The sequence below is a fragment of the Tachypleus tridentatus genome, chromosome 9 (genome assembly GCF_004210375.1).
Source record: "Tachypleus tridentatus isolate NWPU-2018 chromosome 9, ASM421037v1, whole genome shotgun sequence".
Taxonomy (NCBI): domain Eukaryota; kingdom Metazoa; phylum Arthropoda; class Merostomata; order Xiphosura; family Limulidae; genus Tachypleus; species Tachypleus tridentatus.
This window is the reverse complement of record NC_134833.1, coordinates 6,185,677-6,198,914: the sequence shown is the minus strand read 5'-3', so window position 1 is coordinate 6,198,914 and position 13,238 is coordinate 6,185,677. Positions and strand designations below refer to the sequence as shown.

The window sequence follows — 13,238 nt, the reverse complement described above, 5'->3', positions numbered from 1 at the left end:
ACTTTATATTTTCTCTGTTTTTTTCTGTACCTTAACTCTATATGAGGATGGACATTTTGGCTGACCACAAACCACCCAAGTTACTCTTTTCTCTAGAATGTCTTCATATTGTAACATTAAACAGTGCTAATTTATCCTAAGTAGCTTAAACTCTTAACAGTATATATTTATTTATTATTAAATTTTATCATTGTATTGTCCATTTCTGACTACTGTTTTTGCCATTATAAGTTGTAAATAATTGAGAGAGTAAAAAGCTCACATTAAGCTAAAGAATTACCTTACTCATGAGCCTTGCATGTGTGTTGTGAAACATTTTTATTATATTATTATTGTTATTGTTAGTTTTTTAGCCTGATTTAACCTTAATTTACCTAAAGAGATCTTTATGTTTAGTTAAGTTTGTAATGATAAATAAATAATAAACATGAAAAACAAAAGAGAAGTTGCCTGTTGTTTTTTTCTGTCTACTGTTAATGATACATTAACTTACATTTTTTTTTATAGTAATACACTAAGTAATGTGTATTTAATCAAATAATGTCCCAACAAATAACATGTAAATAAACAACAGACAATTTCCCCTATCTGTTACAAGTTTTCTGGCCTTCTAACCATACAAAAAGAACCATTACAAATTTATTCAAGCTTGGTGTTTTCTACTGTGGAACCAAAGCTTTTATTAACAATTCTCCATTCAGAAAAACAACGTAATATAATATCATTTGATTGATGAAAACCTTGGCTTTCTATTTCTAAAACATAATATATATTAAATACAAAAGAGAACTGGTGATAAATCCTGAGAGAAAGGATATGATAGGTGAGTGTGGCAGGAGGGGTCTGATTTTCTATTTAATGGCTTTATAAGAAAATAGAACTGAAGGGTATGAAAATTATGGTCTGTCTGAGAGATGTTGATTTTATAGTAAGAATATTATGTCACCTTTCATACTTATTTGAGGGGTGGTGAATGAATTATGCTTAAAGCATATGTATCACACTTGGGGAAATTCTGGGTTTTAAGAAAACAATGATTCTTTTAAACATCTACATTCAGTAGAACAAGATTTTATCTAGATAAATTTGGTTGAACTTTCTCTGTAACTTTATCTGAAAGAAATGGTTCAATAATCTAGGCTTATATGGTTTTAAGGGTATTATTTGGTCCTAAGCAGAGATCAATAAAACATATGCAGCCAAATTGTTATTTTTGTTGCAATAGTACTTTCTTAAATACAGAATTAATAAACTAATACAAAATAATTCTAATTACAGTCATCAAAATATGCTGCAAGTCCACTTGGCCTAACAGTATGATGTCTGAAAAACATGTAGGTTCAAGAAGTCTTAATATAAAATGATTTAAACCCTGTAATCCTTGGGCTTTCAAAAAATGGACTTTTCCTCTTCAGGAGCAAACTGTTTTTTTGCTAAAGATGGATTGATCCAGTTTTAAAAGCTTTTGGATTATGGGGTTTTATTGTTTTATGTTAATAACGAGAAGAAGTTAACAATGTAACTTGGGTGTGGGTTTTGCCTTAGTTTAGTTAGGGCTAAACTTTCCTATACTTAATACTATGAATAAATTAACTCAATTAAGTAAAATGTTATTTTATGACCTTTTTAAAACTTTTAATAAGCTTTTGACTTTTGTGTATATCCACTGAAATAAAGTGCATATACGTTTAGGTAGTAAAGTGTGTAGCTATATTCAGAATGGACAAAACTGTGTATTATTATTGTAATAGATATCAGAGTGCATACAAATTTTTATATTAGCATTTATTTACCTAAATCTGAACTCGCTGTTTTCAGCCATAATTGTAATTAATGAATCCTATGTGTATGTGATACTTAGGTTTTCAGATGTAGTCTGATGTTTTGTTAATCACTGTATTTCCTGTTGCAGAGGTTACGAGATCAGATTAAGACGTGGGTCGCATCGAGTGAAATTAAGGATAAAGAGACTTACTTGAAGCACGGAAGTTAATAGAAAGAGTGAGACAGCTTTGTACTTTTAACTTAAAGAAGTTAAAACTGTATTATAATATTCATTGTCATAGTCACTCATTGCAAAAACTAAAATTCAGTAATGAAATATTATTTTATATCGTGTTATCAAAAACGTGTTCAACATGTTACTGTACTTAAAAATACTCATTATTGATATATATTACAAAAACTTGCTAATTATTACAGCATATGTCAGACGTAAACAAATAAATGTTGGGCTTCTAAAAACAAAACCAGTGGATTTTTTTTATTTTTATGTGCATGTATATTTTGCTTTATACTTTAAAAGATTTGATACAATGGGTCTTTAGGATTGCAGGTTTGACTCTGAGAATTTTAAAAGTTCTGGATATTGATTTCATAAGCAGTTTTTTTTTTAACCTCCATTTTATTGGATTTTTGAAACATGAAACCTGCCACCAAATAGGATTACATGTACTGAATATGGTTAATGAATTGTGAATAATTGCACTTAACATTATCAAAAAAAAATATACATTATAAGACAATGGGCCATCCTTAGTTGTTTATCAGACCGAGTTTTGTATAGTGTACGATCACTCAAGTAGATTTGTGACAAAACTATCATTTGAGAATACTAACATTGGAATTGTCATCACAAGTAATAATATATATTTGACTTGAAAACCCTTTTATGTAAAATGTATATGAATGAAATAAAACATCCCATTTTCAAATCATTGTGTGAAGAATAGTAATCATAATTTTATCTGCAAAATGCATGTTGAGGTACAACTATCTAATTCTACATTAGATACCTTTGTCATACAAGAGCACACTGTGGCTGACGTAAGTGAATCTTTAATTAACAGTCATAGCATTCTTAACACAACATTACTGATTAAACATAGAAAAGAGATAATTTAACAGTTCAATTAGAAAATACATCCAGGCAATCAGCTGTAAAAATGTTTTAAGACAATATGATTAACAGTAATTTTTTTAGACAAAACTATTTATTAATTAAACAAACCCTTCAAGTCGTTAAACTGAAACTTTATCATTAATGTTATTAGCATTAGTCCATATTTTTTGTTTCACACTTATTTCACTTGTGTCTCTCAGTTAAGACCTTCAATACATGTGTAACTACAATGGTCCAAACAATTGAAGATGTTACATGTATCGTTTTGGTGGTTTTCATTTATTTTTACTACAACTTTCCTTTAAGTAATGGATATTATACAAATAAGATGTTTTCATTCTTCAATCACAGTTAATTCACATCTAACAGATGTCAGTCTACCTATGTAGAGTAGTGAGAGATTTGTCAACAGAACTCATGTTATTAAAGTGTGTTTGTTAGTGATGGCAGATGAAGTAACAACCTCAGGTTATTAAAGTGTGTTTGTTAGTGATGGCAGATGAAGTAACAGACCTCAGGTTATTAAAGTGTTTGTTAGTGATGGCAGATGAAGTAACAGACCTCAGGTTATTAAAGTGTGTTTGTTAGTGATGGCAGATGAAGTAACAGACCTCAGGTTATTAAAGTGTTTGTTAGTGATGGCAGATGAAGTAACAACCTCAGGTTATTAAAGTGTGTTTGTTAGTGATGGCAGATGAAGTAACAGACCTCAAGTTATTAAAGTGTGTTTGTTAGTGATGGCAGATGAAGTAACAGACCTCAGGTTATTAAAGTGTGTTTGTTAGTGATGGCAGATGAAGTAACAGACCTCAGGTTATTAAAGTGTGTTTGTTAGTGATGGCAGATGAAGTAACAGACCTCAGGTTATTAAAGTGTGTTTGTTAGTGATGGCAGATGAAGTAACAGACCTCAGGTTATTAAAGTGTGTTTGCTAATGATAGAAGGTAAGTACAGCAGACCTCAGGTTATTAAAGTGTGTTTGTAAGTGATAGCAGATAAGTACAGCAGATGAAGTAACAGACCAAGTTATTAATGTGCGACAGGCTTCGTAATATTTACACGGGTTTGTCTGTACATTTTCACACACAAAGTATTTACACTAATTTTTACAGCATATGTTTCTACCTTCACAAAATATGGTAGACTTTTAGTAAATATTACAATTCTCTTGTATACAAAAAGATGAATGTTGTAATGAAATATATTTTCTGAAGATTTGTTTGAAAGTGTCATTTAGTTTGTTACTAGTTCGAGTGCAAGTGATCATCTAGTTTGTTACCAGTCCGAGTGCAAGTGATCATCTGGTTTGTTACTAGTTTGAGTGCAAGTGATCATCTAGTTTGTTACTAGTTCGAGTGCAAGTGATCATCTAGTTTCTTACTAGTCTGAGTGCAAGTGATCATCTGGTTTGTTACTAGTCCGAGTGCAATCGATCATCTGGTTTGTTACTAGTCCGAGTGCAAGCGATCATCTGGTTTGTTACTAGTCCGAGTGCAAGCGATCATCTGGTTTGTTACTAGTCCGAGTGCAAGCGATCATCTGGTTTGTTACTAGTCCGAGTGCAAGCGATCATCTGGTTTGTTACTAGTCCGAGTGCAGGCGATCATCTGGTTTGTTACTAGTCCGAGTGCAGGCGATCATCTGGTTTGTTACTAGTCTGAGTGCAAGTGATTTCAGTTTGTGTTTAGAAAAACAATTCTTTGTCCTAAAAATTTCAAATATTATTTGCATAATCTCCTAAAACTTGCTAAACATATTTCAAATATTTATTATCTGTAAGACTTAATACTGTACATTAGTTTTTATACCCAAACCATGTGCTGTCTTTCACTTGACCAACCTTATATCCATCATGAATAAATTAATTAAATATAAATTGTTTTATTTTGTACCAGAATGACTACATATTATAACACAACTACAAATGTTTAGTCAAAGTAGCTTAAGTGTCATAACACTAAGTATTTGTATTTGTGTGTGTGTGTATACATTATAACTATAAATTTTAAGCCATAAACAAAACACATTAACATGAAACAAAATATGCTGCATATTTTTAAAAAGGATTCTAGGGTACAAGCTACAACATGGGATTATAAAATGTATCCTAGGTTTATATAATTCTGAAATATATTTGTTACTGACACCATTCATTCAACAGAATTAGAAATTGAAAATACTTTAATAATACAGATACACATTATTTAGATTTAGAAGTTAAAGTAATTGATAAAAAGATATCACTATAAATATTTTGATAAAATATTTTGATTTTCCAATTTATGGCTTACCGTCCTTACATAGTAATGTGTCACACCCATCTATTATAAACATTATAACTTCACAGTTAATCAGTTATTGTTTACCCTCCTTACATAGTAATGTGTCACACCCATCTATTATAAACATTATAACTTCACAGTTAATCAGTTATTGTTTACCCTCCTTACATAGTAATGTACCATACCCATCTATCATAAACATTATAACTTCACAGTTATTCAGATATTGTTTACCCTCCTTACATAGTAATGTACTGTACCCATCTGTCAAACATTATAACTTAACAGTTATTCAGATTGTTTACCCTCCTTACATAGTAATGTACTGTACCAATTTATCATAAACATTATAATTTCACAATTATTCAGATATTGTTTACCCTCCTTACATTGTAATGTGTCATTCCCATCTATCATAAACATAACAGTTATTCTGAAATTGTAAAATTTGTAATAAATTACAATATTTTATTAATAGTGTTGATACACTAACATGAAAATTAATAGCTAATGGATTTAATAAAAAAATTTAGATAAAATTATTGAATTATTATGTTATAAATACAAAAATGTATTAAACAAATACAAAAAGTAAAATCAGAGAAATGTGATTAAAAGTTACTAAAAATTTGAAGTTAAAAGTAAGGTCATCTAAGAACTTGACATTACTTTATGAGGATGTACACTTTAAGCCACATATAAGAGCACAGTAAACTATCACTTTATTAATGTTGTGTTAATTAGTGTCTCTACATACTGGGGGTAGGAATACTAACTTCAAGTTTTATATTACTTACCTTTTTTATTTTTCATCTTTTTATGTTTATGTTTTTCTAACTTGGGAGAGCAGTCACCTTCCTACAGCTGTCTGCAGGCAGTAAAGAGTGATATATATGGGATGTTGTAGGTTTGAACACCCACATCTTGCTCTCCTAATTTCTTATGTGTGACACATGAATTGGAGGTTGAGACTGACAGATGGTTTGTCCCCACCACATTGTGGTTCCTGTTTCCACAGGCACCACTAAAACCTAGAATACATTTTATAATACCACGTTGTAGCTTGTACCCTAGAATTCTTTTTAAAAATATGCAGCATATTTTGTTTCATGTTAATGTGTTTCCTTTATGGCTTAAACTTTTATGGTTATAATATAATTGATCAGAGGTTGGGATTTGCTGTTTTTAACACAGTCCTTCTTCATAATTTTATTTATTCATTCAGCTTCATTTGGATGTAATTATTTAATTACGTATATGTATTTTATATAGATTGTCCAGTCACGCGTAGTTAACATTACATAAGTTGCAGTGACTCTGCATGTGCACTGCACTCGTGTTACGTATACTATAATATGAAACTTATCTTTAGTCTTTTCTGTTTTGGATTGTTGTAGTAGACTAGTGTTGTGTAATATACAGTCACATATCAATTATTACATATGTATATAGATTATTACTATTTTGAAATAAATTATTAAACTTTTTTTTAAAATATAGAATAATAAATCAAGAAATAAAGGAAACAACTATCTCTTTTGATGACCTTTGAACTCAGTTGCTACTAAATATAAGTTGTTAACCTTTTTAAAATTTTTGCACATGGAGGATATCAGACAAAAAATTTTTTAGGTTTTATGTATACATTTGAATAATGTAAAATTTATAAATAATTATACTGATACCACAGAATATAAAATAAAAACCTCATATCCTTTCTATTTTCTGAAATATTAATATATTTACTAACAATACTACATATTTTTGCACTTTGCAACTTTTGTTAATTTAATTATTTTTCTTACAACCTGGAAAATCACATATAATGTTACAGTAGAGAAAGTTGTCAATGTCACACCAATGTAGTTTTATTTCCTATTATTATATCTTCTTGATTTATTTTTAAATTGCCTTTATTATAAATACCGTGTGTCAGAGCTAGCAGTAACAAAGAGACTGTTGACTTATCAGTACGAGCTGTTAGAATACTGCTATAGTCATTAAGAAGGATTATTTTCACAATTAGAAATCAATTTTTTCTTATTAAACTGTCCTTATTTTAGACATAAGACTTTGAATTTTAGTTTGAATATCTTTGACCCACTCTTTAGATATTTCATTGTAACCTTCCTCTGAAACCATTTGCCTTTTCCTAATTTAAGTTTTATTCTTTATAATTGTAGAAACCTTTGGACATCTACTATATGTGGTTGTAAATTGATAACTGCTAAGCATGATAAAATGATATAAAATAAACACCAGTTTATTTCTTTCTTGAAGACTAACTTTTGACCTACTGTTGTAGTTTCTCTTTTGTACTTGTCTTTATAGGCTTTGTATAGAGAGGGGGTTAAGGTGATGTTGTAACTAAAATTGCTTGTGACCATACGTTTTGTGTAAGTACCATAAGTAAAACATTTCTTATGCCCAGTAAATGCTTTTTTTTGTCATAACTACTAAGATACATGCTTGATTACCCCATATATACCAGTGACACACAGTCTCCCCTCATGCCTTTACCCAACCTTAAAAAAAAAACTTCATGCTTTATGATACTTGAAGAGTTCTCCGCTTTTGTCAGTGACCCTGCTGTGTTAATGTCATCTACACGTTACTGTGCATACCCATTTAAAGAGTGGTGGCAGTAGAGTACCTGCTTAACACCAAACCATGTGAATGTGTAGTTCGTTACTGTGCATACCCATTTAAAAAGTGGTGGCAGTAGAGTACCTGCTTAACACCAAACCATGTGAATGAGTAGTTCCGTCTGATCCACCTCAATTTTGTATTGGCTGTGTTTGCATATTCAAATTTGTTTCAAGGTAATGCATTCATTCCTATCTATGTGTTTAAGCTATTTCCTGGTGTTAACAATCATATCCATGATGTTTCATTCAACCATTGTATATTTACCTATAATAAAAATAACACCATGTGTATTAACCAAACCATTTTTCCTTTGTTTTTCAGCAAATGGAGAGGTTTAAAGTAGTAGAAAGGGAAACCAAAACCAAAGCGTATTCCAAAGAAGGGTTAGGGGGAGCACAGAAAGTTGATCCTGCACAGAAAGAAAAAGATGAGACAACTAATTGGCTGTCTGTAAGTAAGACTTAAATAGAAACGAATGTAAATGTGTAATTATGGGGCTAAATATTTATACTAAAATACTAATATTCTTTGTAAACCAAACTCAAACCTGTTCTTTTTACTTATTATAACCACCACACTGACAATTATTATTTTTATATAAACAGATATTTAATGTATACAGTTAAGTTGAAAACAATTTGATTGTAGCTGTTTATTTTTAATAATAAAATAGTATTATTACAGATTCTTAAACTAAAATATGTGAAAAAGAACTAAGTATTACTGAACAGTGATTTGTTAGTTAGTAAATATGAGAGTTTAGAATGAAGTTCATTGTGTTGTTTTAATAGATTGAAATGCTCCTCTTGGTAAGAATTGTTTAAGCCAGTTAGAACTACTTGTGTACATGAAACTTTTGTGGGGGGCTGTTGTAATTCCTCATGTCAATAATAAGATGGGTAGAACTGCTTGTATTGGTAACAGTCCTTATTGTTCAAGATGGGTAGAACTGCTTGTATTAGTAACAGTCCTTATTGTTCAAGATGGGTAGAACACCTTGTATTAGTAACAGTCCTTATTGTTCAAGATGGGTAGAACACCTTGTATTAGTAACAGTCCTTATTGTTCAAGATGGGTAGAACACCTTGTATTAGTAACAGTCCTTATTGTTCAAGATGGGTAGAACACCTTGTATTAGTAACAGTCCTTATTGTTCAAGATGGGTAGAACTGCTTGTATTGGTAACAGTCCTTATTGTTCAAGATGGGTAGAACACCTTGTATTAGTAACAGTCCTTATTGTTCAAGATGGGTAGAACACCTTGTGTTAGTAACAGTCCTTATTGTTCAAGATGGGTAGAACTGCTTGTATTAGTAACAGTCCTTATTGTTCAAGATGGGTAGAACACCTTGTATTAGTAACAGTCCTTATTGTTCAAGATGGGTAGAACTGCTTGTATTGGTAACAGTCCTTATTGTTCAAGATGGGTAGAACACCTTGTATTAGTAACAGTCCTTATTGTTCAAGATGGGTAGAACACCTTGTGTTAGTAACAGTCCTTATTGTTCAAGATGGGTAGAACTGCTTGTATTAGTAACAGTCCTTATTGTTCAAGATGGGTAGAACACCTTGTATTAGTAACAGTCCTTATTGTTCAAGATGGGTAGAACACCTTGTATTAGTAACAGTCCTTATTGTTCAAGATGGGTAGAACACCTTGTATTAGTAACAGTCCTTATTGTTCAAGATGGGTAGAACACCTTGTATTAGTAACAGTCCTTATTGTTCAAGATGGGTAGAACTGCTTGTATTGGTAACAGTCCTTATTGTTCAAGATGGGTAGAACACCTTGTATTAGTAACAGTCCTTATTGTTCAAGATGGGTAGAACACCTTGTATTAGTAACAGTCCTTATTGTTCAAGATGGGTAGAACTGCTTGTATTAGTAACAGTCCTTATTGTTCAAGATGGGTAGAACTGCTTGTATTAGTAACAGTCCTTATTGTTCAAGATGGGTAGAACTGCTTGTAACATCTGTTGAACCATAAAAAACAGATTTATATTAATAGTAATAAAGAACACTTAGAGATGTATTTGTTTCCTTAGACTTCAATAGAGTCTCTAAACATACAAGTTGACCAGTTTGAGAGTGAGTGTGAGTCCCTAATGATTGGTTTCAAAAAGAAGAAAAGTGATAAAGAGGTGAGGTATAATTTTAACACTAGTATATCTTATAGGTGAGGTATAACTTTAACACTAGTATATCTTATAGGTGAGGTATAACTTTAACACTAGTATATCTTATAGGTGAGGTATAACTTTAACACTAGTATATCTGATAGGTGAGGTATAAATTTAACACTAGTTTATCTGATAGGTGAGGTATAATTTTAACACTAGTATATCTTATAGGTGAGGTATAATTTTAACACTAGTATATCTTATAGGTGAGGTATAACTTTAACACTAGTATATCTTATAGGTGAGGTATAACTTTAACACTAGTATATCTTATAGGTGAGGTATAACTTTAACACTAGTATATCTGATTGGTGAGGTATAACTTTAACACTAGTATATCTGATAGGTGAGGTATAACTTTAACACTAGTATATCTGATAGGTGAGGTATAATTTTAACACTAGTATATCTTATAGGTGAGGTATAATTTTAACACTAGTATATCTTATAGGTGAGGTATAACTTTAACACTAGTATATCTTATAGGTGAGGTATAACTTTAACACTAGTATATCTTATAGGTGAGGTATAACTTTAACACTAGTATATCTGATTGGTGAGGTATAACTTTAACACTAGTATATCTGATAGGTGAGGTATAAATTTAACACTAGTTTATCTGATAGGTGAGGTATAACTTTAACACTAGTATATCTTATAGGTGAGGTATAACTTTAACACTAGTATATCTGATAGGTGAGGTATAATTTTAACACTAGTATATCTTATAGGTGAGGTATAATTTTAACACTAGTATATCTTATAGGTGAGGTATAATTTTAACACTAGTATATCTTATAGGTGAGGTATAACTTTAACACTAGTATATCTTATAGGTGAGGTATAACTTTAACACTAGTATATCTGATTGGTGAGGTATAACTTTAACACTAGTATATCTGATAGGTGAGGTATAAATTTAACACTAGTTTATCTGATAGGTGAGGTATAACTTTAACACTAGTATATCTTATAGGTGAGGTATAACTTTAACACTAGTATATCTTATAGGTGAGGTATAAGTTTAACACTAGAATATCTGATAGGTGATGTATAACTTTAACACTAGAATATCTGATAGGTGAGGTATAACTTTAACACTAGTATATCTTATAGGTGAGGTATAACTTTAACACTAGTATATCTTATAGGTGAGGTATAACTTTAACACTAGTTTATCTTATAGGTGAGGTATAACTTTAACACTAGTATATCTTATAGGTGAGGTATAACTTTAACACTAGTATATCTTATAGGTGAGGTATAACTTTAACACTAGTTTATCTTATAGGTGAGGTATAACTTTAACACTAGTATATGTTATAGGTGAGGTATAACTTTAACACTAGTTTATCTTATAGGTGAGGTATAACTTTAACACTAGTTTATCTTATAGGTGAGGTATAACTTTAACACTAGTATATCTTATAGGTGAGGTATAACTTTAACACTAGTTTATCTTATAGGTGAGGTATAACTTTAACACTAGTATATCTTATAGGTGAGGTATAACTTTAACACTAGTTTATCTTATAGGTGAGGTATAACTTTAACACTAGTTTATCTTATCCTTTCTCTTTGATCACTGTATTGATGTAATTTTCAGGTTTGATATGTGAATAGTTCTATATTTTATAATTTGTACATTTGTTGTATGACTATTTTTATTTAATCAGTATGAGTAAGAGAACATTCAACTCTCTCTCATTATAGTTTTCTAACCAGATGAAAAATGTATATCTTAGGTTTAACAGGCTTCACTTATTACATACTTAACTTTATTATTACACTACCAGTAATGCTTTTGAAAATAAATTTGGGATATCTTGGGAATTAATTTTTTGTTATTAGATATAGGAAAAATTTATTTGTAAAATTGTGGAGACAATATTTACTGCTCTGAGCACAAAATTATCAATTTAAGATTAAAACACTCCTTTACCTAAAAAATATCATATTTCATTTATTTAATCTCTTAATCCTCGTAAACAAATATGAAATGTTCATTTTCACTAAAACTTTAAATTTTATCTATTACTTTCTCTTCCCTAACTCATAAGCATTTGATCATTTGGACAGAAGTTGTAACCACCATAAAAACTATCAAATAAAATGAGTAGTGTTGTTCTATCATCTTTAGTATTGTTGATAATGTGTCTGTCTTCTAAACAGCTCAGCATGGCTAGGTGTTAAAGGCACTTGACTCATAATCTGAGGGTCGCTGTTTCAAATCCCCATAACTCCAAGTATGCTTACCCTTTCAGCCATAGGGGGAGTTATAATGTGATGGTCAGTCCCACTATTCATTGATAAAAGAGTAGCCCAAGAGTTGGTGGTGGTGACTAGGTGCCTTCCCACTAGTCTGGCATTGCTAAATTAGGGACGGGGTAGTGCAGATAACTCTTGAGTAGCTTTGTGCGAAATTCAAAACAGACCAAACTGTCTTCTAACCTTTTCACATCTGTTTTCTATGCTTATGCCACTGTTATTGGCTCAAGTAACAACATGACAAACATAAAGCAGTGAATCACTCCTCCTGTCATTAGATTTTTTACATGACCCCATCAACAACAAACAAGTATGTTATATTTTTAAAAACGGCTGGTATTGTAGAGAAAGCACTAATAGAGGAGCAAACAACGTTTGGTCATTGTGAACCTGAGGATAACCAAAGAAGGTCGAAACGTTGTTTGCTCCTCCTATTAGTGCTTTCTCTACCCATACCAGCCATTTTAAAATATATAATTTTCTCTACAAGTGGGTTTTCTCGTCATTACAAAACAACTATGTGTTGCCACAATAAATGAAGGTTTTGGCAGAGTTTATTATAAACCTGGCTCTTAGAACACACCACTAGAGGATTTAATAGCTTGTTTACAGTGTTTGCAAGAAGAATTATCTAAAGTAATAAAAGTGAAAGAAAACATTCAGGATATGGCTCTATACAAGTCTGGGCTTATGGGGGTATTTGAATGGTATCTTCTAAGAGTGGTCAGAATTTAGAAGTATAGATGTTACAAAGTGTGTAAGTGTAGATATTACTATTTATCTATAGGAGCTTAAGTTTCAGTTCTTTTTCTTAAGATATAGATGAATAAATAATGTGTGGAAAAACATTACAAACAGAGAGTAGAATTTACTACACATGATTCTTGCCTCCAAATGTTATTCAAAACTTTCCTTGTAGTTTTAAGGCTCTATAAGCATGGTTTCAGTGTAGAAAG

The 13,238-nt window shown here is 30.9% G+C and overlaps 2 protein-coding genes across 2 annotated transcripts in view; one reads left to right on the top strand and one right to left on the bottom strand.

The window, feature by feature from the left end:
* LOC143226975 (uncharacterized) overlaps positions 1–289 on the bottom strand; it is a 40,586-nt gene extending 40,297 nt beyond the window's left edge. The window contains exon 1 of the mRNA XM_076458524.1: positions 281–289. Coding sequence (XP_076314639.1) covers positions 281–289 — 9 coding nt within the window. The remainder of the gene's footprint in view (positions 1–280) is intronic.
* A 1,682-nt stretch (positions 290–1,971) lies between these two features.
* LOC143224706 (CCR4-NOT transcription complex subunit 3-like) overlaps positions 1,972–13,238 on the top strand; it is a 28,702-nt gene continuing 17,435 nt past the window's right edge. Inside the window, exons 1-3 of the mRNA XM_076452918.1 lie at positions 1,972–2,001; positions 8,155–8,283; positions 9,880–9,975. Of these exons, the coding sequence (XP_076309033.1) occupies positions 8,158–8,283; positions 9,880–9,975 (222 nt within the window). The 5' untranslated portion in view covers positions 1,972–2,001; positions 8,155–8,157. The remainder of the gene's footprint in view (positions 2,002–8,154; positions 8,284–9,879; positions 9,976–13,238) is intronic.